Here is a 27755-nt window from a genome sequence, read left to right on the forward strand (position 1 = left end):
TGCCCTGCAGCAGCTTACAAAACATCTGTTGATTTCATCCCTATACTTCATAGCACTTGGCGGTCTGTGAGACCCTCTGAGGATGCTCCTTCTCAGAAATCCCTTGCTGTTTCCACTCCAGTGTAACCGTTGTCACTTTTATTAGCACCAAAACAAGTGAAAATGGTTCACAGTCACTTGTGCCTCTTTACTGGATTGATCAATATTCCTGTAAGTTAATAAACTTGGTGATACGCTGTGATGACTAAGTATTCCCTTTTTTTTCTAACAATTTACATACAAATGTAAACGATTTATGTTAATTCTTCAATTAAATTAATTTTATTCAGAACCCATGTTAACCTGGACATATTAGTAAATCAAGTTTTTATTTATATCAAGAGAATCACTATTAAAAATATTCTGAAACTGATGGTAGAGTCAAACGACTGTCACAAGAAGACTCAATGAAGGGAAGAAGAGCATGCAGGACCAAGTGATAATAGAATAAAATGAGCAGAGTTTATTGAACAGTTTTGTACAGTTGACTTTCATCATGACTATAAACAAAATCAACATTATTTTTCCCAACATAGACGTGATGTCAAATTACTGCTTCAACAGTCATGTCTCGTGATGACATTAAGACCCTTGAGGAGACGACCATTGTAAACTTTTAATAGAGGCCTTTAATGCTGTCATTTGAAACATACAGATCAATATAGGTAAAACACAAATACTTACATTTAACCAGAAGACATTGAAAATACATACCTTTAAAATACCTTAGCATCAATAAACCAAAGGATCTTACCAAATGATGTGATTTCAACTTTTCATTTTTATGCTGCTATCCTTTGGAAGGATGTCCTATGCACTGCACTCATCTCTGGTTTTGTGAATAAAAAGTCTCTTTTGGTCTATAGTTTGAGTGACATCAGTTATTTGTATGAATGGATGACCATAAGTTTGTCAATTGGTGCTCAAAGCAGGAATCTGTGTTCTGTCAGTGCTTCAGAAAGGTAAAGTATATCGGGAACAAAGCAGAACGCTTGGATTGTGGCAAAGAAAACCTATATAATCTATTTTTCATATGCTGCGTCCCAATTCACATACTATCCGTACTAAATAGTATTCGAAAAAAGAATTAGTATGTCCCAAATCGTAGTATGGTTAAAAAAATATTCCAAAGATTCCCGGATGGTCTACTACTTCCGGTTGGAATTCGAAGTGCGGATCGATGCATAGATATATAGACGGATCGATGCACACTCTAAAGGGTAATATTGCCCACAACACATTGCGCGCGGAGGGAGGAGCTTGAGAACGTGTAAACATGGTGGCTTGAGGTGGTGATGGAGAAGTGCCCTCAGTATTTAAATGTAAGAATTTTATCGTTTTACTGTAATAAAGTTTTTATTTTTTAATCGTTTGTGAGATTATTGAATTGATGTGTGAAAAGAGTACCGTGTTAATCTTGTAGGGACAGATGAAGACACTGAGCGCCTAATTACTTGGCGCATTGCCAATGAATCCCTTTTTACGGCGAAGAGAAATGCTGCCATTAAAGGATTTGAGTAAGTAACGGTTATTTGTATGCTTTTGTAGAAGCTGTATTAACTGTCCTATTGTAGTGTGCTTGTTACATTGGTATAAGCAGCCCCAATATTTGGGCGTTTTAATTTATTGTTATATTGTGTATTCGGGGATTTACCACAGAGACACGACTAAATTGTAGGGTACAGCTTGTGGTTTTTGACATTTTCCGGACTCCTGCACGAACAGTGTAAACTCTGGTAACACTTTAAAATAAGGTTCATTATTTAATATTAGTAAACTTCTAAAGTAGTTAACATGAACTAAGATCAAACAGTTCTGCAGCATTAATCGTAGTTATTGAGTAATTTCAGCATTTACTAATGCATTGCAAATGTATGTTAGCATTAGTTAATACACCGTGAACTAACAATGAACAACTGTGTTTTTATTAACATTAACAAAGTGTCACGCTGTAGGCAGGAACACACGAACAACGACGTAATAAAAGACGTACATTTAATAAATCCAATGGGAAACAGGCAGACACAGGAACACGGAGTGGTAACATCAGGGGATAACATCAAAGACCGACAAGAGTACAGGGGAAAACACACACCTTATATACACAGACTAATTACAAACACAGGTGCAGACGATGAGGGAGAAACCAAAACACACTGAACTGCAGGGGAGAATGGGAGAAACCAACATAAAGTCCAGAGGTGTGACATTACACCCCCCTCCCGGAAAAGGCGCGTCCACGCGCCGACCGAACTACAAAGTCCTTAGGAGGGGGTTTGGGTGGAGGACGTTCTTCCGGAAGGGGGGCCAGGAATGAAGTCCAGAAAGGTGACAGAACTGTCCATGGAGGAGATGACGGAGGGAGGAGCCAAGGAGGTGACAGGAGGGGGCTGGAGCAGGAGGAGCCAGGTGGGACCCAGGCCGCAGCCAAGATGTAAATCCACGGTGGAGCCGATGGAGGGAGGAGCCATGGTGGAGGAGAGGCTGACGACTCCATGGATCCGACCGACGGAGGCGGAGCAGGTGGTGGTGGAGCCCGAGGCGGAGACGGAAAGCCGAAGATCTTGGGTGACGCCGCGGATCCGGAGGGCCAAGGCGGAACCCAAGGCTCTGGCGACCAAGGCGGAGATGGAGATCCGGAGATCCGCGGCGGAGCCGGAGCGACAGAGGGCCGAGGCTGTGCCCGCGGGAGGGAGGAGGTCCAATGAGCCGGTGGGACGGAGCGACGAGGCACAGCCGGAGGAGTATAGTCCTGAGGCGAAGATGGGGCGACGACTGACCAGGGCGGAGCCGGAGGGCCGATGGAGCCCGGTGGAGCTGGTGGATCGACGGGCGACGGCGGAGACGAGGGAGCAGAGAGCCGGGGTGGAGCCGCAGGGTCGGAGGGCCGAGGTGGAGTCCAGGACTCTGAGGCTGGAGGCGATGGTGAGGGATCCTCCAGCCATGACACCGATGGAGACTGGCAGACCTGCGGCGAACCCACCGCACAGATGGTGGGCTGAGGGTGAGCAAGGGGACAGACAGTCGACAACGGGAATTCAGGTAGGCTGGGCGGAACCAGCGGAGATTCAGGACTAGGCAGAAGAGGGAGGGTGGGTGGGAAATCCAGGCAGATAGGTATTTCCATGACACAGTCCATTAAGTCCCCATAATCTTGTTCCAGCTCACCCTCATTGGTAGTGCAGTGGGCGGGGCTCTCTACCGCCCCTTCTTGCTCTTCGAAGTACTCCACCGGCGCGGATGTAATAGTCGGCTCACGCACCTGATCAGCGGTTTTGACCTCTTCGGCACTCCATAATGTTGTCGCTCCGGGCTCGGGCTTTCCGTCTGTGACGGGCTCGTAATCCGCGGTCGGGGTGGCTGGCTGGGCTCTGGGTCCGGAGTGGCACTGGCGAGATTCTCCGTGGAACAGGCGGGAATCGAGGATCGGTTTCTCGCCAGTGTCCACTCCACAAACGAGGCAAAGTTCGCTCGAGGGCCGTCCTCGGACGACGGCGCTCTGCAAGACGCATTGAGGCTGGCGTCATAGAACGCACAGAGCGCGTCGTCCGGGTAGCTGGTGGTATTAGCTACTAGCTGGAACATTAAAGTGTAGCCCTCGAGCGGTAATTCCCCCTGCTTCAGCCGTAGCAGGATGAATTCTGGTCGGAGGAAGGGATCCATGGGGGAAACACACTACGGAAACAAAAGACTGGAGAAAACGAACGGAAAACAAAACGGAGGTGAACACGCAAAAAAAAAAACTGTATCGGTCGGTCTTTCTGTCACGCTGTAGGCAGGAACACACGAACAACGACGTAATAAAAGACGTACATTTAATAAATCCAATGGGAAACAGGCAGACACAGGAACACGGAGTGGTAACATCAGGGGATAACATCAAAGACCGACAAGAGTACAGGGGAAAACACACACCTTATATACACAGACTAATTACAAACACAGGTGCAGACGATGAGGGAGAAACCAAAACACACTGAACTGCAGGGGAGAATGGGAGAAACCAACATAAAGTCCAGAGGTGTGACACAAAGATTGATAAATAGTAAATGTATTGATCATTGTTCATGTTAGTTAAAATGTTAACAAATGACACCTTATTGTAATTTTTTTTTTTTTTATCTTGATGCCTAAATCTATTCATGTTGTCTTTAGTCTGTAATAAGATATAAGAAACAGTCTATAGAAGGAACAGATGTAAGAAAAGTCTAGATCAGGGATGGCCACAGTCCTGCAGAATTGAGCCTCAACCTTTATCAAACACACCCAAACAAACTAACCACGTTCTTCAAGATCACTAGAAAAATAGAGGCAGGTGCTGTTTGATTAGGATTGGAGCTCAACTCTGCAGAACAGTGGCCCTCCAGGAAAGGAGTTACTCAGCCCTGGTCTACATGAAGAGTTTATGCTGACTGTCAGTTATTTTTAGCCCTTTTTGATGGGATGCGGGAAAATGTCAAATTTAAAAGGTAATTCCCATAATTGTGCAGTTTAAGTTGGTTAAATCAAAATGAACAAAATTTAACCAAGCTCATTTAACGTAGTGTGTATTTTATTAACATTATACCTTAAAAACATGTGCATACACACCTACTTAAGAGCACTGAACTTTATATTGTTTGCAGTTATCTTTAAGAAAATGTTTTAAATTGAGGTTTGCCATGGCTACATAGGGCAATGTCTTTCAGTTTGTTGTTACTAATTTTTGTATTGCTTATTAGCTTCAACATAAAATATGTTTTGTGTTTAGGCTCAATGGATTTGTTTGCTCTATTCAGGATTCTCTGATATTTCTGTAAATAATATGTACTTATTGTTTTCTCTTTTGGGTACGCAAGAGCCTTCATCCATGAAAAGAGGAAAGGTTTCAGCAACATGGGTGAAGAAAAAATGGGAAAACCTAAAGCAAAAATACAAAGTAAGTACATGTAATGTTGCGTGTTGTCCTTTATTATTATTTTTTCAGTAAATATGGATAACCAGTTAAATTATTAAAACGTTCACTTCCAGAACAAAAATTTACAGAATTTATTCACCACCTTGTCATCCTCGATGCTCATATGTTTCTTTCTTCAGTTGTGTTTTTGAGGAAGACATTTCAGGATTTCTCTCCATATAGAGGACTTCTATGGTGCCCGCTTGAACTAACAAATTGTAGTTTAAATGCACCTTCAAAGGACTCTAAATGATCTCAGCCGAGGAAGAAGGGTCTTATCCAGCTAAAGGACCGTTATTTTCTAAAAAAATAAATAAACTCAAACGCTCGTCTCATCTAGCTCTGCATGTCCGGTTCAAGACTGTTTAAAAACTCCCATCTCGTTTTCACACAGAGCTAGGAAAGATGAGCACTTGAGGTTAAAAAGTATATAAATTGCCATTTTTTTAAAAAGAAAATAACTGATTGTTTCAAAAGATAAAACCATTCTTTCTTGACTGGGGTCATGTAGAGCCCTTTGAAGCTGCATTTAAACTGCATTTTGGAAGTTCAAACTCACAGGCACTGTTTAAGTCTACTACAGTATATGGAGAGAAATCCTTTAATGTTTTCCTCAAAAACATTTTTTTTTATTTTTTTACGACAATAGAAAGACAAACATCTTGAATGACAAGGAGGTAAGTAAATTATCTTACATTTTTTGTTTTGGAAGGGAACTTCTCCTTTAACTAGTGTTTTTACACATTGTATAGGATCTGAAGTGTCCACAGTCAGGGCTCAGCACTGAGGGAGGCGAACTAACAGCAGCATCATGGAAGTGGTATGGGTTGATGGATGCTGCATTAGGTTCTAAGCCATCCATCACCCCACCTGTGCTTATACAATCTGGCAGCCAAGATGATGCTGTTGGTTCATCTCCCTCTGTTGCTGACCCTTCTGATGATGCTGGCAGGAAAAGAAAGCGAGGGTCCGGAGAGAGTGAACTTTTGGTATGTTTGAGAGAGCTGGAGGAACGGGAGGCAAAGAGAGAGGAACAGGCACAACAGAGAGAGGAAAGAAGAGAGAGAGAGAAGAAAAGATGAGCAAAGAAAAGAGAGAGAAGAAGAAGCCAGAAGGAGAGAAGAAGACTTTAGGGCAAGAATGGAGCGTAGAGATGAAGAAATGAGAAGAGAGGCTGCAGCAAGGGAAGAGAGGTTCCTTGCCTTAATGGCTGTCTTGACCAAATCATTAATAAATAAATAATTGCAATGAATAATAATTAATAATAAATAAATAAAATTCATACATGTCTACATACAATAATAAAAAACTAAATCAAAGCTTGTATTATGTTCCCAGAATGTTCTGTAAATAGTATATTTTTAAAAAACCTTTGTACATCTTCAGAACACAAATGAAGATATTTTGATGAAATCGGAGAGCTCTCAGACCCTCCACAGACAGCAAGGGTCCTACCATGTTCAAGGTACCTGTGTCACCCTAGCCTAGTACCTCTTGGAGAGTACCATGACACATGAGAAGAATTGTCGAATAACATTACTTGATTTTTGAAGTATTCTTGGAGCTTAAGCATAAAATTATGGTTGAACCAGTAATGTCACATGGAATATTTTTGTTCTTGGTACCTTTCTGGACTTCTAACATGGAAGAACCCTGTCAGAGAGCTCTCAGATTTCATCAAAATATCTTCTTTTGTGTTCTGAAGATGAATGGATGTCTTACAAGTTGGTGACTAATTAATGATTTGATTTTGGGGTGAACTATTCCTTTAAGAATATATTAGTAAGTACATATTTAAAAAATAAATTGACATGTATTCAGTTATAAACTGTAAAGTCCACCGTAGGGTGATTGCAGGATCTGAAAGGGTTCATATAAAAATATTATTTATATTGATTTACTCTGTATTTGCTAACAGTTGATTAGTCTGTTTTTGTTTTGTTTTTTTACAAAAAGTAATACAGCATTTTTGAAAATTAAGGTAAATTCAATGGATCCACCACACAGGCTAAGTGGTTTTATATATAAATGTAAACATCTGAATTCAAGGAGTTGAGTAATGTTTCTAGGAGAAGCAGCCGCAAGCACTGGAGGAGGTAATTGTTTTTACTGTAATTTTCTAAATACATTTATCCCATTACCATAAAAGTTTGTTACTCCTCAGCTACAATTTAGCAAATTTTAGAGCTATAAACATGTAAACCAGTGTTACTGTGATACAAAGCTCATATCAAATTGTATGTTGATTGAAATATGTTTAATACTGCCAGTACAAAAATCTTTATTTACATTACCATTAATTAATTAATTTGTTTATTTAACTGGGGATGTTAAGTATTAGTACATTCGTGAAGGATCTGTAAGAAATGTGTAAGAGAAAATAACTTTTTAACAAGGGAGAGTTTAAATACATGTTTCTAAGCATAGTCATGTTCCATTAAGGCAGGAACGTGGATGTCGGGTGCGGACACTGCTGCTGCTAGACGGTTCCTGACCACATCACCGCACACCACTTCCACTTCTGTGCTCATTGACATCACCCTCATCGTCGTCATCCACATCTGCATCTACTATGTCACCAGCAGCCAGACGCATGTTGTGCAGAATCACACAGCATGTGATGACGATTGGGGTAAATTCTGGGCTCACCTCAAGGGCTTTAAAAAAGATGGACCTCCAGCGGGTCTTAAGCATCCCAAAGGCCCTCTCAATCACGCATCTGGCCCTGGAATGATGCCTGTTGTAGCGGGCCTCAACTGGAGAGGCAACAGGTTCACGGTAGGGTGTCATGATGGTGATGGGTGATGTGAGGCAGGGGTACCCTCCATCTCCCAAGATGCAACGGTCCTCTGGTGGATATAACTGCCTGCTGTAAATGGCACTGTTCTTGAGGGCCCTTGCATCGTGGACAGATCCTGGAAAGCCGACACAGATGTCCAAGAACTTTCCCCTGTGATCGCACACAGCCTGGAGCAGCACTGAATGGAATCATTTCCTGTTAAAATAACAGGATGCATTGACGGCTGGCGGCTTTACACGGATGTGGCAGCCGTCAATAGCGCCGACTGCCATGTGAAAAGCAGGAGAGCCTGACAGCCTGGCAAATCCTGCACCGATCTCCTCCACCTCTTCACCCTGAGGGAGTTGCACAATATTTTTTAGCAGGCCAAGGACAGCCCTGCTGACCTTGTGCACAACCCTGTGAACTGTTGATTTGGGGATGGCAAAGGCTGAGGCAACAACACGGTATGATGCAGCATGGGCCAGCCAGTACAGGAACATCACAACCTCGATGTCCTTTGACCATCCATGGTCAACCTCATGAGGCAATGCAGCTATGAGGTTGACTATGGCTTGTCTGTTGAGGCGAAGATAGGGGCGGAGGTTAGATTCCCTGTCCAAAAACAGCTTCAGGATGGGAACTGTCACATTCAACTGACAGTAAGGTGTGGTGATGTCGGTCTACAAAACAATAAATTAAAAGACTCCAGTACAGTGTCAAGTGTCATATTTATATCAACTGTGTTTCTTTTTGTAGATCTATGCCTAAACCTGTTCATGTGTGTGTGAGATCTTGGACAACAAAACCAGTCATAAGGGTAATTTTTTTTGAAAATGAGGTTGTATGGGTTGTTAGGATAGGACATTATTTGGTCAAGATACAACTATTTGAAAATTTGGGATTTTGAGGGTTCAAAAAAACTAAATGTGAGAAAATCACCTTTAACAGTTTTGATATATTCATGGTAGGAAATTTACAAAAAACTTAATGGAACATGACCTGTACTTAATATTCTAAAGATTTTAGCATAAAAGTAAAACAAATTTAGCATTCTGAGAAAGGTTTTGGCTATTGCTACAAATATACCACTGCTTATGACTGGTTTTGTGGTCCAGTATCTTTTATATATATACACACACACACACATGTATTTATGTATTGTAAACATTACTTATTAGTACTTTAATTTTACTTAACGTATTTTAAGTTATTTTATACGTTTAGCTTTCATTGTTACACACATTGCACATGAACGTCAACACCAGCCTCCTCACGAAAGACCTGCGTTTGGTAGATCTACGGCGACGTGCTGCTTCTCTCTTCAAGCTGGTAGGACGCATATTAGAGCGGTTTATACGAAATGAGGAAAACAAATATATAAAATGCGAAAATTAAGTGATATTGAGTAAATAGGAGTCAATGAACTTGCTTTGGATGCTTTGTTTACGTTGGTTGTGCGTAACTAGGCAACAAAGTTCTCTTACGTTATATGACGTCTTGGTAGTATGTCCCAGAACGTTCATACTGTTTTGCTACATACTCAAAAGTACGTACTTTTCAATACGATTGTCACGGATTGGCCAGGCTCCACACCCTCTGTCACGCCCAGATCACCGTCACCTGAGTTTTGATCACCGTCACCTGCACGCCATCATCACCATCACGGATAAATCAGCACGCCACACACCACTCATTGTCCGGGCTCGTTCCCACGAAAGCGGACTGTAGTGTCTCTCTTCCCAAGAGTTTCGCTATCAATCGTTACCTGAAATTACTTACCTGAATTCTGTCTCGTTCCAGTCTTCCGAGTTTCCAGTCTTCCGAGTTTCCAGTCTTCCAAGTTCCAGTCTTCCAAGTTCCAGTCTTCCAAGTTCCAGTCTTCCGAATCGCCATCTCCAAGTTTGTCAGCGTCAGCTCTAAGTGGTGTGTGCCATAAGTCTGTGTTCACTCCGTCCACGGGATCGGCCATTCAATCCCCGCTGCACAATTCCTGCAAGAAAGAATACATCCCGATTCAATACCCGGCTCATTCAACTCCCATCCTCTCAACGTCTGCCATACTCACCAGTCTCAGGGTCTTCTCACATCTCCGGCATCGCTGCATTCAATAAACATATATATCTGTTGCACTTACCTTGTTGTCCTGTCTGCTTCCTAACAGAAGCCCGGACCTGAAAACAGTCAGCAGCATGAACCCACAAGACCCGTTTCAAGAGTTGGTGGACTCGCTGAGAAAAGTCCTTCTGGCTTCACCATCTGTCACCCCTTCCGCACCGCCGCTTGTCACGCCTCCCAGCACTTCTTCGGATCCGCTACCATCCAGTCCCATGGCCCGACCAGCGCCATACAATGGCGGGGCGGAGGAGTGCAATGGATTTCTTCTGCAGTGTTCTCTGATTTTTACAATGTAACCTGCGCTCTACCCCACTGATCAATCTAAAATTGCATTTATCACCTCTCTCCTCACAGGACCAGCGCTAAAATGGGCAAACTCTATTTGGCAGCAGGATGGACCGGCCACTCGTTCCATCCAGACTTTTATCACTCACTTCAAGGAGGTCTTCAGTTGCACGGATGGAGAAATATCAGCGGGTGAGCAACTGTATCATTTGTCTCAAGGATCTATGTCTACTCAGGAGTATGCCCTACGATTCCGCACCCTCGCAGCGGCCAGTGGATGGAACGAGCGGTCATTGCTGACCACTTACCGCCTTGGTCTCGAGCCTCGCCTTCGTCTCCAACTCGCTGCCCTAGATGACGCTATGGGGTTAGAGCGCTTCATCCAACAATCCATCCGATGTTCAGACCGCATGCAATCTTACCTCTCAGAAACCTCGACTACTGCACTCCTCCGCCCAGCGGACATCGCCAGCCCTCCAGAACCAGAACCTATGATACTGGAGTCTGGTAGACTATCTCCCGCTGAGCGACAGAGGAGGCTGACCCGGGGTTTATGCCTCTATTGTGGTGCTAGTGGGCACATCAGACTGACGTGCCCCCTCCGTCCTGTTACTGCTGCGGTGAGTGTCATCCAGTCAGACGTTGAAAAAATGTATCCCTTGTCTACATGTGTGCAGTTAACCACTCCTACGTCTTCCATCGTAGCCCACGCCCTCATCGACTCCGGGTCAGCGGGCAATTTCATCTCGGGGAACCTCTGTCGCCAGCTCCAACTCTGAACCGAAGCTTCGTCGAGCGTCTACCAGATCCAGCCTATAACCCGTTCCATCACCACAAGACCAAGGATCCACCGGAAATGCCAACCCATTTACCTCCAAATCGGAGTCCTTCATCAAGAGGAGATTCAGCTACTGGTTCTGGAGGGCGCCACTATGGACATCATCTTGGGGCGCCCGTGGCTGGCGAAGCATAATCCCATCATCTCCTGGGGCAGTGGAGAAATAATTCAGTGGAGCCATGACTGCTTTCCCGAGTGCTTTCCAGAACTTCCTCTTCCTGTTCCGAGACCCATGCCTGTCAATGCCACGTCTATTGAAAGCCCCTTGCAGAACCGTTCTACCCAGATTCCGGATATTTACTCCTCCTTCCAGGACGTCTTCTGCCCCAGGAGAGCTTCCCAGCTGCCGCCCCATCGGCCATGGGACTGCGCCATCGACCTGATTCCAGGCGCCCCTCTGCCCAAGGGAAGGATCTACCCGTTGTCACTTCCGGAGAGTAAGGCCATGGAGGAGTACATTCAGGAAGCATTAAACCAAGGCTATATCCGTCCGTCCAAGTCCCCAGCAGCTTCCAGCTTTTTATTTGTCGCTAAGAAGGATGGAGGGCTGCGGCCATGCATTGACTATCGAGTGTTAAACCAAGGTACCGTCAAATTCAAATACCCCCTTCCTCTCGTCCCTGCGGCCCTGGAACAACTAAGGTCAGCCACCATCTTCACCAAGTTGGACCTCCGCAGCGCATACAATCTGGTGAGAATACGGAGGGGGGACGAGTGGAAGACGGCTTTCGTGACCCCTACCGGGCACTACGAATATCGGGTCATGCCCTATGGCCTGGTCAACGCCCCCTCCGTATTTCAGAACTTCATCCACGAAGTCCTCCGGGAGTTCCTCCACAGATCTGTGATAGTCTACATTGATGACATCCTCGTGTACTCCCGGAGTGAGACCGAGCATATCCACCACGTTGCGGAGGTCCTCCAAAAACTCAGGGAGCACCAGCTCTTCCTCAAGGCAGAAAAATGCTCATTTCATCTTCCATCTGTTCAGTTTTTAGGTTACATCATCGACCATGAAGGTATCCGCATGGACGAGCGGAAGGTGTCATCAGTCACATCCTGGCCCCAACCATCATCTGTCAAAGAGCTTCAGAGATTTCTTGGCTTTGCCAACTTTTATCATCGGTTCATCAAAGGATACAGTCTCATTGCCACTCCGCTAACCAACCTACTCAAAGGTAAACCATCCAAATTATCCTGGAATCCCGAAGCTGCCGCAGCCTTCCAGTCCCTCAAGAGAGCCTTCACTAAGTCACCCATCCTGCGACACCCCAATCCTGAACTCCCTTTCATCGTCGAGGTAGATGCCTCCACTACCGGCGTGGGGGCAGTGTTATCCCAACATCATGGAACCACCAAATTGCTCCATCCATGCGCCTACTTCTCCCGGAAGTTCAACCCGGCGGAGAGGAATTACGACATCGGCAACAGGGAACTCCTAGCCATTAAACTTGCCCTGGAGGAGTGGCGACACTGGCTGGAGGGAGCCAAACATCCATTTCTGGTATTGACCGACCACAAAAACCTCCAGTACCTCCGTGATGCCAAACGCCTATGTCCACGCCAAGCCCGATGGTCACTCTTCTTCTCACGATTCCAATTTACCATCTCCTACCGCCCAGGTCCAAAAAATGTCAGAGCCGACGCCTTGTCCCGAATTCATGACTCTTCCGATATCACTGAATCTCCCTGCAACATCCTCCCAGACAATATCATCGTCAGCCCCATAGAATGGTCAGCCCCTCCAAGTGTCGCTACTCCCGTCCCTCGTCCTCCGCCGGGCTGTCCTCCTGATCGTCGCTACATCCCCAGGACACAACGGGTAGATCTCATCCGTTCCATCCATACTTCCCTGGGCACCGGGCACCCCGGGACCAACAACACCCTCTCGCTGTTGTCCGAACGTTTCTGGTGGCCTGGGATGGCAAGGGATGTGCAGCGCTTTGTCAAAGGATGCCGAGAATGTGCTATGTCCAAGAGCCCCAGACACTTACCAGCAGGCAAGCTCCATCCCTTGCCGATCCCGAACCGCCCCTGGTCACACCTGGGAGTCGATTTCATGACGGATCTACCGGAATCGGATGGAAACACCTGCATCTTGGTAATTGTGGACCGCTTCTCGAAGTTTTGCAAGCTCCTACCCATGAAAGGATTACCCACTGCCTTTGAAACCGCGGAGCTCCTGTTCAATAATGTCTTTCGTCAATACGGCATACCTGAGGATGTGGTATCCGATCGTGGTCCACAGTTCATCTCCCGCCTCTGGAAATCCTTCTTCCGGCTCCTAGGTGTGACCGTCAGCCTCTCCTCTGGCTACCATCCGCAGTCTAACGGCCAGACGGAGAGGAAAATCCAAGAAGTGGGGCGGTTCCTCCGGACATTCTGCCATGGCCACCAGAACTCCTGGAGCCAGTTCCTGAAGACTGGTCTTCCGAATCGCCATCTCCAAGTTTGTCAGCGTCAGCTCTAAGTGGTGTGTGCCATAAGTCTGTGTTCACTCCGTCCACGGGATCGGCCATTCAATCCCCGCTGCACAATTCCTGCAAGAAAGAATACATCCCGATTCAATACCCGGCTCATTCAACTCCCATCCTCTCAACGTCTGCCATACTCACCAGTCTCAGGGTCTTCTCACATCTCCGGCATCGCTGCATTCAATAAACATATATATCTGTTGCACTTACCTTGTTGTCCTGTCTGCTTCCTAACAACGATAAAAAGTACATACTTTTAGTACGTAGTATAAGTATGCGAATTGGGACGCAGCAATATTGTTCTTTCTTTCTCTTTCTTGCTTGCTTCATGCTCCTAGTAACATGGCCATGTAAACTATTGCTACTCTTTACCATGTTGACAAAATGTTATGTACTCTCCTAAGTTGCTATGTATAAAAGCCAAATTAATAAATGTAAATATATAAGTTTCCCTTTCCTGTTCTAAGGATGTTTTGCAGATGTGTCTGCTATGACCACAGAACCATTTTAGTCTGGCCCTCTGTGTCAGGATCACAATGACCCCGATGGCTTCTTCATCTGACCACACCAGCCATCAAAGATGACATCCATTTATTATCTCATTTTAAATGATACTGAATCTAAAATCATTTAACTGTTTGTCACATGGCTATATATAGCGAAAAGCTAAATCTAAATGAATAAATATTACTGTTCATACTGTTGTTCAATTATATGAGTTTACATACAGTACTGACACCTGTTTCCTCATCATTTATCTGCAATTTAGTTAATAAACCAGCTTATTTAGTGCTTATTTAAGTTTTTTTACTTTTAACATCATGCAATGTTTACCATTCATTATGGTATCGTTACTGTCCGCCATGTTGAAAGGTCAAAGTTTATCCCATCTCGGCAACTTGGGTATCATAAAAATTTTCGAGCTTTCCAGTGGAAATTACAACGTAGGTGGGTGTTCATGTGCAATTTTGATGTCGGATTTTGGTATTTACCATAGTTACGATAGCACATGAAGGCAGCATTAAGTCTGCAGGTATGTAGGTAGGTAGTCTACAGGAATGGGCAGCCCTGGCTTACAGGATTGTCATCACTCTACATGAAAAGGTAAGTATAACATATTTGCTATATTCTTTGCTAATAATATTCACGACCGTCTTACAGTATTCAAGACATTCACACATTCACTTCAGTGGCTTACGTATTGGTTTCTGTTTCTTTTGGGCTAGCTCCATCTCCCTTTTCTTCCATTTCTCCATGTCTCCCTCAGAAACCAACACTACACAACAAAAATAACAGGAAACAAGACAACATCAATGCTACATACTCTGTGCACAATGTGCTTGTGAACAGAATCTCAAATTCTCCAATTTACAACTATTGTTACCTGCTTCTCATGTGCTTTGTTTACCTGGTGCCTCTCTGATGACCGATGAGATCTCCTCTTGAGCAAGAATCAATATCTTCTCTGCTTTGTCTAGTCTTTGCCGGAGCTGCATCTCTGCAAAGACTATTTAATGTACTTATGCTGACCAATCTGTGTGGAATCAACTTCACTCCACAAAACATAAAATGTATAAATAGTGAACCACCAGCACAGAGTTTGGACAGGTTATGCAGCAGTGGACAAACCTAGGTCAGTTGATTTCCTCCGTCCATAATGCAAAAGGGCATCAGTCAACAGGGTCAAGGCGGTGAGATGGAGTCATCTCCTTTGTGACTCTGGCAAATCTTCGGAGGAAAGACCATAGCCTTTCCATTCCTTTCCCAACTTGCATTATTTTATCTTTAAATCAGTAAAAAATAGCGAAGCTGTTCATTTTATCATTGTTATATTTATGTAATACTTATACAAATGTAATCTGCATAAAAAATAAAGAAAACAATTATCTGCTTATAGTGATTATTTTGACCCAGACAGATTTGAGATAAGAGGTTTTCACTTTATTGTCCTAAACGGTGCAACTTTTCAGCATATCTCCTTAATTTCAGCTGTGCAGTTGACAGACAGGAAAACGGAGGCCAAACAAGGAGTGAATGATGTGTGACACAGGTCCTGATGTCTCTATAAAGTCAATGAATTACCTGGCAGGGCAATTTGTGTCCATAAACATGAAATGCTGGTTTGGCCAAAGAGATGTTGTGTGGTATGCCCTCCCCTGATTTCTGATTGAACACAGTATGCCACAATCTTGAGTTAATGGGTCTTTTCTCAAAACAATAATTCAGTTTTACACAGAAAAAAAGTACTTACGTGCAAATGTGAGGCAACAACACAGGCAATGTCATAGACTACTCGCAGGTGTATGTTCTTGTCCTCACATCTTCAAGTAGCTCATCGATGACATACAGCGGATAGGCTAATCTATTTCAACACAAAAATGAGAATGGTGACACTTTATACTATGGAAAAGTAAAAAATAATAATACAAACAATCTCCAGCATCAATTTCAATACCTAAATACTCAATAAGAGCACTCAAAATGATCCAAACTATTTTCATGTTTTTTTATTAGATTATAGAATAGTGTTAAAGTAAAACTGGAAAAAAAAAAACAAAAAAACATGTTAAATGAAAAAACAAATGAAATATGTCTTATGTTAGGGTCATGCTATTGTACACATTTTGTGAACATGTCGAATCAAACAGGTTAATTATCATTCTGGAACACTGGGTCAATAGATGTCACTACTGTGGCATAGACTTGCCGTTCTCCTTGGCTCATGTTGACAAACATTAGGGGCATTTCATGACGACAAGAGGCTCCAAACACTCCTGGAACATCACGTTTCTTCTCTTGTTTTTGCCACCTCAGCACGTCGCCAGCCTTGAAGTTACTGCAGTCCTAAAGATTTAGGGAAAACATAGATTTACGGGAGGAATAATGATCTTTTTTCACAAGTTAAGACTCAGTCCATGAAATTCCACGACTTTGACTAACCTCGCGAGGCTTTGAGCTGTCAAGATGAGACAACAGGTATTCCTCGACATCCTTTTCATCAACAAACATGCGGGCTCCATGTAACGGCTCAACCGCACTTGTACCTGAGCTTTGCTTCCTCACAAGGCCAAAGTTGGCATCCAATGTCACAATCATATCTCCATCCGCCTGGAAAACAAACACTTACAGAAATACTGTTTTTTTTATTATCTGCACCAGGTTTATACATTTATACTATTACTATTTTATTATAATACTTTATACAAAAAATAACTAATTTTGCAGATATCAATTCAATGCCGGGTCATGGAAAATGCAATTAGGTTAATCAAACAAGAACCATGGAACTAGAACCAACCTTTGGACCTGCTGGGCATATGGTCCATCATCTAACTCTGGCCAAATATCTACCAAACTTCTTTTTCTGAAGTGGTGATGCCTAAAATGGGATCTGGATTCTCCCACCAAGGCTCTGTGGAGTGTGTTAACCTGCGGTATAAGCAGCGATCAGTGAACACATTATTTTCTACACTAACATCTGGTGATGGTGGTTCACTCAGAACATGTTAATTTATAGAACAATAACAAGAATACTTTTGCAACTATACAATCCTAGATGGTTCCAGAGCTGTTTACTTTTAGTTGTTATAATTAATGGTGTAGTACAATCAAGAAAGGTGTCATTTTCACATCTATATGAACTCGTCAGTGTTCTGTTAAAGTAACTGAGATGTTCACTTCACAAACAAGACTTCAAACTGACCTCTGCAAACTGACTTACCTCTGCAAGTGTGAGGTTATTTTTCCAGCGCAGAGTGTTGCAAAAACCCTCAACAGAAACCTGACACTCCAGTGACAGACACACAAAGAGCTGTATCAGAGGGATGGAGAAGGCTGTCTGGGGTAGAGGCTGTAGAGGGGTCTGAAGGGGGGTCTGTTTGGAGTCGGGCTGGGGAAGACCTGGACTAAGGTAAGACACCTTTGCAGGGCCAGTGATACACCTCCTCACCACCCTAATCTTAACGCTCCTGAAACGTGTGGTTTTAACTGCTTTTCCCATATCTGAAATTAAAAAATTTGGCAATTATTACATAAAACAAAGTGCAACATGTACTACTAGTCACAGCCTAAAAGACAGAAACACATCAGTGAACATGGGATGCAGATGAAGGAAATGCCTGAGAAGATAGATAGATAGATAGATAGAACTTCAGACACGTTAAGAACATGCTAATTAGCAACGCTAATGCTCACATAAATCATATAAAGTAAGGACAGGCTTATAACGTAATATATAACGTTGCAACACGGTTATTTCATGTCAACACTCGTGTCACGCCGCCTTAAAACACATTTTCTGTATTGTTGTGGCTTATTGACTAATTAATTACAGTTTACATGCTCATTTCAATAATCTTACCTGAAAATGTCAACCGGAAAAACTACGTTCCCGCGTCATCTGATAGATTTCCGATTTCCGGTGAGCTGGATTCCTCTGGCACTGGATCTGGAGTCTGCTCTATTAGTCTAGCTCAGGGGTCTCAAACCCGCAGGACGACAGTGTGTGACCCCGCCTTAATATGAAAGTTTAATGTTACTGCGGCCCGCGAGTTTGAAATGTATGGCACTTTACAGAGTTGTGTGCAGAGCTAAGTGAACCTACCAATCACGGTGGGGTATATGGCTCTTGGGGGCGGGCCGGGCTTGAATATGCTCCAAGCGTTTTTTCTAAATTAACTTAAAAATAAAACGAAACTAATTATAATCAATTTGCTATTACATACCAAACTTAAGTATTTTAATTTTAAAATCTGGCTCAGGACACTGGCTCGGCTCCAGAATTAAATCCCTGAGGCTGCTTTCACATTTATATTTTTGCCCCGTACATTACTTTGATATCACTGTGTAGTCACTGCTATTTCGAGAATGAATCCAGCATAAATATGCAGATGTAATTCCCTAAACATGGCAGCGTGTATGTGTCCGAAAAAAGACAGTTTCATACAAATTCTGAATGGACTGTAGCCTGGAAAGTGTAGGCTACAATACGCGGTCCCTTTATTATCATCACTAAAAGCACTGAATTTATAGAGATCTCTCAAAATTCCGTTATAATAATCAATAAAGCTTTCTAAACTACACAATGAGTCTTGTATTTATTGCGCCATCCCCCCTCCTACCCCCTAATGTTGCCTGTGGGTATAAGTTTAGAGCACCCTCATTAATTTGGGAAGCACCCTCAGTGATTAAGTTCTGGAACCGGGCCTGGCCAGTGCCCTTCGAAACTTCATTTTTGTATATAAATGTACGAGTAATAAATTTACTTTAAATTATTACTTCACTGCTATAAAACGAAATAATTCAAATCGAAGACAAAAGTCTTTCATTAGCTATAGGCCTAATTCATAAAGATACATTTAGGCATAAAAGCGCCTCCAGTGAGCAGATGGCGAGTCAGGATCGTCAACTTCATCTTTGAGACACTGACTCAGAAAATACTAGTTTATTAATAAATAATTGGAAGAGGAAGCGCTGCCAGGTCTCTAGCAGCAAGAGATGTTCAGAACAATAGTTCATGTTCTTCAATGTTTCATTCATGTTCAGAAGAAGGCTGAAGTTTAAAGAACTGTTAATACAGACTTTTGAACCGGAATACAGCAGATATAGAAAACTGAAGAAACCACATAGAAGCTGGTTTTCTTGTGGAAAACCTGATGCGGTCCAGCCTCACCCAGACTCTTTAAACTGAGTTTGAGACCCCTGGTCTAAGCCCTGTCTGTTAAACCAGCCCTTAGTGTCATATAATACAGCTATAAAAGTGAATTAGATCCTTCATGAACCTATGTCCTAATATATATTCATATTTCTTTCTCTCTGTTCGAAAACTTTAGCCCCTATGCGGTACAATCCTCAGACACCAGGTGCCACTATAAAATGAAATCTAATGCTAACACAGACATTTCTCATGTGTATTGAGGCTGGATTTATTTGAACAAAAATACAAAAAACTGTCATCTTGTGAAGTATTATTACAATTTAAATAAGCCTTTTTCTGTTTCACTAAAATATAATTTATTCATGTGATTCAAAGCTGAATTTTCATCAGTCATTACTCCAGTCTTCGGTCACATGATCTTTCAGAAATCATTCAGATTTATTAACAATATGCTGATTTATTATGATGGAAACAGCTGCTCAACATTTTGTTGAAACTTTGATTTGATGATTAAAAAAGTTAAAAAGAACAGCATTTAATCAAAATATAAATCTTTTTTAACAATATAGGTCTTTGCTATCACTTTTTAACAACTTAACACATCCTTGCTGAAAACAATTATTAATTCCTTGCTGAATTAAAAAAAAACTAAACAAAACGACTAGCCCTAAATATATGAATGGTAGCGTATATTTTTAAATAAGTATGATATAAAATATAATAAATTATAAATATTAAATAAATCTTTAAAATATCACTTTTTATTAATTTAACACATCCTTGATGTATAAAAGTATTATAAAATCATGAATAAATCACTATTTTAGATTGCAATAATATGTGTCTGTCATTTCAATAAAATAATCAACTTCAATGTATAAATAAATAAATAAATAAATCTGTGTGATGCCAAAATTATGAGTGGTAATATACAATCATACTTTGACTATTCTGCAGGGGTTAAATAAATGTGAGAATTATCAAAAATATCAAAAATGCTGGTTGTGGTAAAAAAAAAGAAGAAAAAGGGTTTAACTAAGCTACGAGGGACAGGTTTTTGGTGTATTATTTTATTTTATTTTAATATTTTCTTGACCTTTTTTTTTGGTGTCTCTAGCCTTTAAACTCAGGTTAACTTTTATTTGTATTTTTAATCTTAGACCTGATGCTGGCTGAAATGAATGAAACGGAAAAGAAAACTCTTTTATTTGCTTCTAGACTGAAAAATCTCAAACCAAGTTTTCTTCTCAGAAGAGAGCGCTAGAATTATCATTAACTTCATGTCATGGGAACTGTGATATTGTGAGTCACTTTTTATTATTCATGAACAAATGTGCAATGGTGCATTCCCAGTTATACAAAAATATTTATGCTAGCAACTTGCTAGTCATGCTAAAAATCATGTTAACGACTTACTAGTCTAGCTTAAATAATGCTAGCAACCGCATAGCAACCGCATAGCAACACCTTAGCATCTATTCACATTCAAACTATTTATATCTTCTAACTATTTATATCTATAAATCTATCTATTTTCAAACTATTTATATCTATCTAGCCTATCTATCTTCAAACTTTATCAATCAAACTAAAACTATTTAAAACTGAAAACCTTTAAACTTTCTTTAAACTAAAAGCTTTTAAAACTACTTAAAACTTACTGGCTAGGCTTTCTCAAGCCAACTTAAAGTTTGCTAACAAACTTTTTATCTAGTTCTTATTCTTCTTCTTCTTCTTATTATTATTATTATTATTAATATATGTATTGTTATTAACAACAAATACTAACTTTATTGTACATTGCAACAGGAGTATTGTAAAACTGTAAAACTAATCATTCAAATAATACAATATATATAACTAGATAAAAAAGTTCATCAAGACAAACTTTAAGTTGGCTAAAGAAAGCCAGAACAGACGTTTAAGTTTTGAGAATTTTAAAGAAGTTTAAAAAAAGTTTAAAGAAGTTTAAAAGTATAAAAATGGTGAAGTTTAGCATGATTCTAGCATTATTACCAATTAACTAGCATGACTAGCAATTTACTAGCAAGTCACTAGCATGATTTTAGCATTATTACCAAGTTACTAGCATGTTTTTAGCATGATTAGCATATTGTTAGCATGATTTTGACAGACAGACAGACAGACAGACAGACAGACAGACAGACAGACAGACAGATAGATAGATAGATAGATAGATAGATAGATAGATAGATAGATAGATAAGGTTTGAAGATAGATAGATAGATAGATAGATAGATAGATAGATAGATAGATAGATAGATAGATAGATAGATAGATAGATAGATAGATAGATAGATGAGTTTGATTGGATTAGAAATATAGTTCATAGAAGGGAAGCTTGATTGAGTCTCAAAGGATTCTGGGAGTTTAAATTTGAATTTTGACAGTTGGAGTTTGAAAAGTCTTGGCTCATTTGAACATTCCGTCAATGTAAGTCAATGGGATTTTTCCCAGTTTTAATCGTTATTTTTAGGAAAACCGTAAGTCGGATCAGTTAGAAAAGATACAGCACACCCGCTGAGATCAGACTGAAGATCTGGACTGAGTTTGGAGTTTGTAGAGTTAAAGCTCTAGGAGGAGATACAGTCAGAACATTTTGGATAGGAAGAAAATAGCATCTCAGTAAGTTGGCTCTCTCAAGCTTAATTAATTAATTAATAGGATTACAGCATTCACTTTTCTTCATTGTTAAAATAAAACAAATAAAAATAGTATTTTGCTTATTATTATTCAATACTAACATTTTATTTTACAGTGCAACATGTGTCAGGGGTTTGGGCTGCGGTGTGTTCCTTTGTCCACTAGATGTCGCTGTTTTTCCCGCCACACTCCATGCCTCATCACGAACACCTGTCATTCCTGATCACACAGCTGTCTCCTATCACCTAGCACTAGATTAGTCTCCCCTCTCCCAACACTCTGTCTGGTGCCATTACTTCCTGTTTCCTGTTGGTATTGTCTTCGTGTCCCTTGAACTGTTGCTCCAGTCTCGCTCTTGTTTATCGTGTCCTGTTGTGCTGTTGGCCTTTTGTTTGTTTGTTCATTTGTTTATTGTTGCAATAAATATTCCCTTCCCTGCATATTGGACCCTGACCTCATCTCTCATTTGGAGACAACATGACTACTACAATAGTAAGAGTTGTTATTGAGTTGTTTATTGGTATATTTAAAATGTAAAGAAAAACTAAATATTAATTATAATTTATTTTTAATTATGGCAAACACATTTAATTTGTAATTTACAATAAGCCTTTTGTACTAAAATTCAATATTCAAGTACGTATTTAATAATAATAATAATAATATAAATGTTTTTAATTTTTTGTAAGTTTTGTTATAATTTAAATAATGAAAATATATAATTAAATTGTTATTAATTGTATCTTTTTCATTTTACAGAATGATGGGATTACATAATTCATAACATTTCTTTATTCTTATAATAAGACTTAATTATTGAATTAATTAATTAATATTAAACTAACATTTTATTTTAGAGTGCAATATTATTATTTCGGCTATTATACTTTAAATTACATTACATATTATCAGAAAAAATAATCAATAATAATAAGAATATCAATAATGTATAATATTAATTATAATTGTATTTAATGACAAGTAAAACATTTGTCAAGGTTCATTAGTGAACATGAACTATGAATGATTAATACTTCTCCAGCATTTATTAATCTTAGTTCATGTTAATTTGATCATTTACTAATGCATTATTAAAATCAGGAGTTGTGTTTGATAACATTAGTTAATGCTCTGTCAACTAACATTAACTAACACTCAACTGTATTTGAACTAACTTTAGAAAGATTCATAAATAGTAATAAATGTACATTTCATTGTTCTTTCATGTTAGTTAATACATGAACTAATGTTAACAAACCACACATTATTGTAAAGTGTTACCAAAAACTCTTATCACTGCAATCATATTATTGCAATATCTTATTTTCAATAACAATTATTTATTAACAATAGTAACAACCAACACATGAATTTTATTTGAGGATGATAATAATGTTAGAATTGCAACAATACTATTGAAATCTAAATCAACATTTATTATTATTATTATTATTATTATTGATTGTTATAATATTAAATAAAATGCAATTATGATATTTTTTTCCATTATTATTAAATATTCCCTTTTTATTTTACAGTACAGTTGGATTATTGCAATTGTTATGCATTTCTTTCTTAGCATTTGTTATTATTAAAATTATAATAAAATGTTCTATAGTATTACATATTTTGGTAATTTTTAATTTTATATAAATGTTTTGTTTCATTATTAATAATGTAATTACATTATTTTAAAAATACTAATTAGATTACTTTTTCAGTAATCATATTGCACTGTAATGTAAAATGTCAGTATTAATAATAATATAATAATAATAACAATTTAAGATTATTTTATATTATCACAATTATTTTATTTGAGCAAAGAAATATATTATGATTGCAATAATCCAATTGTACTGTAAAATAAAAATAAAGTTTTGATGATAATTTAAATAATTTTATAATAATGACCTAAATATTTGTTGTATTTTTTACATTATTATTATTATAATTACAGTTATTTAATAGTAGCAATAATAATAATAATAATAATTGTGAAACAATTGCTGTTTTTATTACAATAGTATTCCTGCAATTACAACATCTTTATGTTATTGTCATAATAATAAAATACAATTAATATTTTGACTTCTTAATTCTGTCTTTTTATTAAATAAATATTCTAATAATATTATTCAATATGATTTTTTTTTATTGGTTTGTTTGTTCTAATGCAAAAAAAATACAGTTACAAATTTAAATTTATTAGTATTTTTTATTATTTTCATTTTATGATAATTGCAATTATTTCTTTATTTCTTATATTTGTTGCAATTTAAAGCATAACCAAAACAATAATTTTATTTAATTATTAAATACTGATTACAGTGCAATATGGTAATATAGTAAGAGTTACTGTGATTATTGCAATACGTTTTTCTTTATTGATTTGTATAATAATAAAAGATCCCATTATAATTAAACACAGCTGTAGCTAGAATATATTTGATGACATTGCTGTGATGTGATATTTTATAATGTGAGGAATGGATTATATTCGTGACACAAACATCAATTAAAATCTGAAGTTGATTTGTGATAGTGTTTATTATTTATGAGCAGAAACAACAGAATAAGATCCTAATAGTAATAATAATAATAGTGCTAAGATGATTGATGAGACACTAGAATAAAACCCAAATGTAGACACACACTGATCTGACTGTCTATATGAGGATTGATCACACATTTATTCTGTTATTTGAGTGACAGAAGTTGAGCTGCAGTATTAATGTGATGAAGAGACTCATCTCACTGTTACTGATTCATCCTCAGCTCAAAGCATTATGGGTACAATCTCTCATCAGTCTGTTCTCATTCAGCAACACAGTGAAGCTGATGATCCATAACTAACCCAAAACCCAGGATAGAGCGTCTGAGTGAATGTGGTGTGTTCTGTGTGGATGAGGCTCATTGTGTCAGAGACGCTGTAGAAGGACAGACTTCCTGCTCCGTGATCCACAAACACTCCTACTCTATAGACATCATTCACTCCTGCTCTCCTGAAGATGATGGGCTTCACAGAGAGATCAGTCTTTATCTTATTGTGCCAGAATGAGTATCTGTGAGGAGAGCAGTCTAAACTCCAGGACTGATCATTATATCCAAACACACACTCATGACCCGATCCCTTCCTGCTGATGCTCTTATATGACACTGATATATACACACCTTCTCTCCAGTCAATCTCCCAGTAACAGCGTCCACACACACTCTCTCTACACAACACCTGAGACCAATGATCAAATCTGTCTGGATGATGAGGATACGGCTGTTTCTCTTCCACAAATGTCACCTTTCTGTTGTCCTCAGACAGACTGAGTTTAGTGTTTGCTGTGTTTGGATCCAGTGTGAGAAAACAGGCCCCTGAACACAAGAACAGAGACATTTACAACAACAATCACTACAGCTGTGTGTTATATAAATATATATATATATGTGTGTGTGTGTGTGTGTGTGTGTGTGTGTGTGTGTGTGTGTGTGTGTGTGTGTGTGTTATATTTGTACTCTACAGTGTATCTCTGAGAGTTGAGTATATTATACACAAGTGTAAGTTTGGAGGCCGCTGATTGGCTCGATCGGTAATCTGGGAAAATGGCCAAAACAAGATGGCGTCGGTGGGCGGGGCTTCAATCCGCTTCAGTGCACAGTGTCTTATAACAAGTTAATGCAGTTTGCAATATTCTTTCAACATTAACAATAATTGATCAACTGTAAATTAAACATATGAATGTATAGCAAACATATAAGTAAACCTATACCGTTAATATAATAAACTATGACTAAAGATTACATTTCTTGAAACCTGTTACGAGTCAGACTGAGAAATAACTGGAATTAAGATTGTAAACCGAACCACACATTTAACTACTAGACTTTATGACAATTACATATTAATATTAGTATTTATTTTTATATTATTTGTTCAATTCCGCTTCTATTATAATGGTGGTGGTTTAATCAGAGGTCAGTTTCCTGTTTGGACAGGATGCAGCTGAAGTGAAGACATCTGTTCTGTGGACCTGTTAGTTTGAAGCATAGACTGTAATGTGAAAGGTAAGTTATACTGTTGTTTAATCGAGTTTTTCAAAAGTTTATGGCTCACTTTGGCTTGTTTGTGCATGTTTTGTAAGCGCATCAGAGCTGGTTTTTACAGTCTTAAAGCAGCTAGCGCGTGATGCTAATGGTGCTAGCCAATTACTGATTGAATACAGTCAGACGTGAATCGGCCATTTTTGTCAGCTTTAACTTGCTTTCATTTGCATAGCTGTAATAACAATCTGCTGGGCTCAAAGAGATATATATAATAAACAAAGAGATCAGGATGCGCACGTTTTACTCCTGAATTGTAACTTGCACTATCAGCCAAAAGTTCTTAGTTTAAGTCTCTTCTGCATTTATTTGATCCAAAATACAGCCAGAACAGCAGGAATATCTGCTTATAATATCTGTATTATTTAAAGTCAGTATCTGTTATTATAAGTTGGCTTGAGAAAGCCGGAACAGACGTTTAAAGAAGTTTTGAGAATTTTAAAGAAGTTTAAAAAAAGTTTAAAGAAGTTTAAAGAAGTTTAAAAAAAGTTTAAAGAAGTTTAAAAGTATAAAAAAGGTGTAAGTTTAGCATGATTCTACCATGACTAACAAAGTCACTAGCATGATTTTAGCATTATTACCAAGTCACTAGCATGATTCTAGCATTACTAGCAAGTCACTAGCATGATTATAGCATGTTTTTAGCATGATTAGCATATTGTTAGCATGATTTTGACAGACAGACAGACAGACAGACAGACAGATAGATAGATGAGTTTAAATTAGTTTGATTGGATTAGAAATATAGTTCATAGAAGGGAAGCTTGATTGAGTCTCAAAGGATTCTGGGAGTTTAAATTTGAATTTTGACAGTTGGAGTTTGAAAAGTCTTGGCTCATTTTAACATTCCGTCAATGTAAGTCAATGGGATTTTTCCCAGGTTTAGTCGTGATTTTTAGGAAAACCGTAAGTCGGATCAGTTAGAAAAGATACAGCACACCCGCTGAGATCAGACTGAAGATCTGGACTGAGTTTGGAGTTTGTAGAGTTAAAGCTCTAGGAGGAGATACAGTCAGAACATTCTGGATAGGAAGAAAATAGCATCTCAGTAAGTTGGCTCTCTCAAGCTTAATTAATTAATTAATAGGATTACAGCATTCACTTTTCTTCATTGTTAAAATAAAACAAATAAAAATAGTATTTTGCTTATTATTATTCAATACTGACATTTTATTTTACAGTGCAATATGAGAACTACAATAGAAAGAGGAATCCGTCTATCATTCGTCCTTTCCATTTTCATGCTAAAGATAAAATGTAATAATATGTAATAAATAGTAGGCTATATAATTTATATATAATCAGACTAAGTTTTTTTTTTTTCTTTGTCATTTTTCTTTATTTCTTTCGGATAGTATTTGGATTTGCTGTTAGTCATATCCTCTGGGTCTGAGTGCAGTTGTTGTAGACAGATTAATCCTAATAAACATGCGGCTACAACTGAAACCATTACATTAAATACTTAAAACAGTGTATTCTATAACTTCAGCAGCGTGCAGATCCTCCTTTATGTCAGGACTGTGGCGAAGGCAGCGCGGTCAATCGCCTATAGCTCGAGCACATGTAATCATATTTATTTTCTATAACGGGAAATCATATCGTTTTTATGACATAATATGTCGTTTTAACAAGACAAGATCTCCTTTCCTATTGTGCTTTGCCAGAAAGTGTCACAAATGAACAGAAACAAAACTCAGAATTGCATAAAAAGTCGCAATTGCGAGAAAAAAGTCAGAATTCTGACTTTTATATCTTTATATCTCGCAATTCTGACTTTATAACTCGCAATTCTGATTAAAAAAAAAGTCTATATATATATATATATATATATATATATATAATAACACATATACATATATATATATATATAT

At 39.1% G+C, this 27755-nt stretch overlaps 2 protein-coding genes across 2 annotated transcripts in view; both read right to left on the bottom strand.

The window, feature by feature from the left end:
* Positions 1-9948, bottom strand: part of LOC141333389 (uncharacterized) — a 54627-nt gene extending 44679 nt beyond the window's left edge. The window contains exons 1-4 of the mRNA XM_073838369.1: positions 9892-9948; positions 8162-8437; positions 8012-8110; positions 7479-7942 (exon numbers count right to left, since the gene is read on the bottom strand). Coding sequence (XP_073694470.1) covers positions 7479-7942; positions 8012-8110; positions 8162-8437; positions 9892-9948 — 896 coding nt within the window. The remainder of the gene's footprint in view (positions 1-7478; positions 7943-8011; positions 8111-8161; positions 8438-9891) is intronic.
* Positions 1-27755, bottom strand: part of LOC141333051 (protein NLRC3-like) — a 355331-nt gene that overhangs the window by 227771 nt on the left and 99805 nt on the right. The gene's annotated exons all lie outside the window — the stretch shown is intronic.

This window comes from Garra rufa, chromosome 4 (genome assembly GCF_049309525.1).
Source record: "Garra rufa chromosome 4, GarRuf1.0, whole genome shotgun sequence".
Classification (NCBI taxonomy): Eukaryota; Metazoa; Chordata; class Actinopteri; order Cypriniformes; family Cyprinidae; genus Garra; species Garra rufa.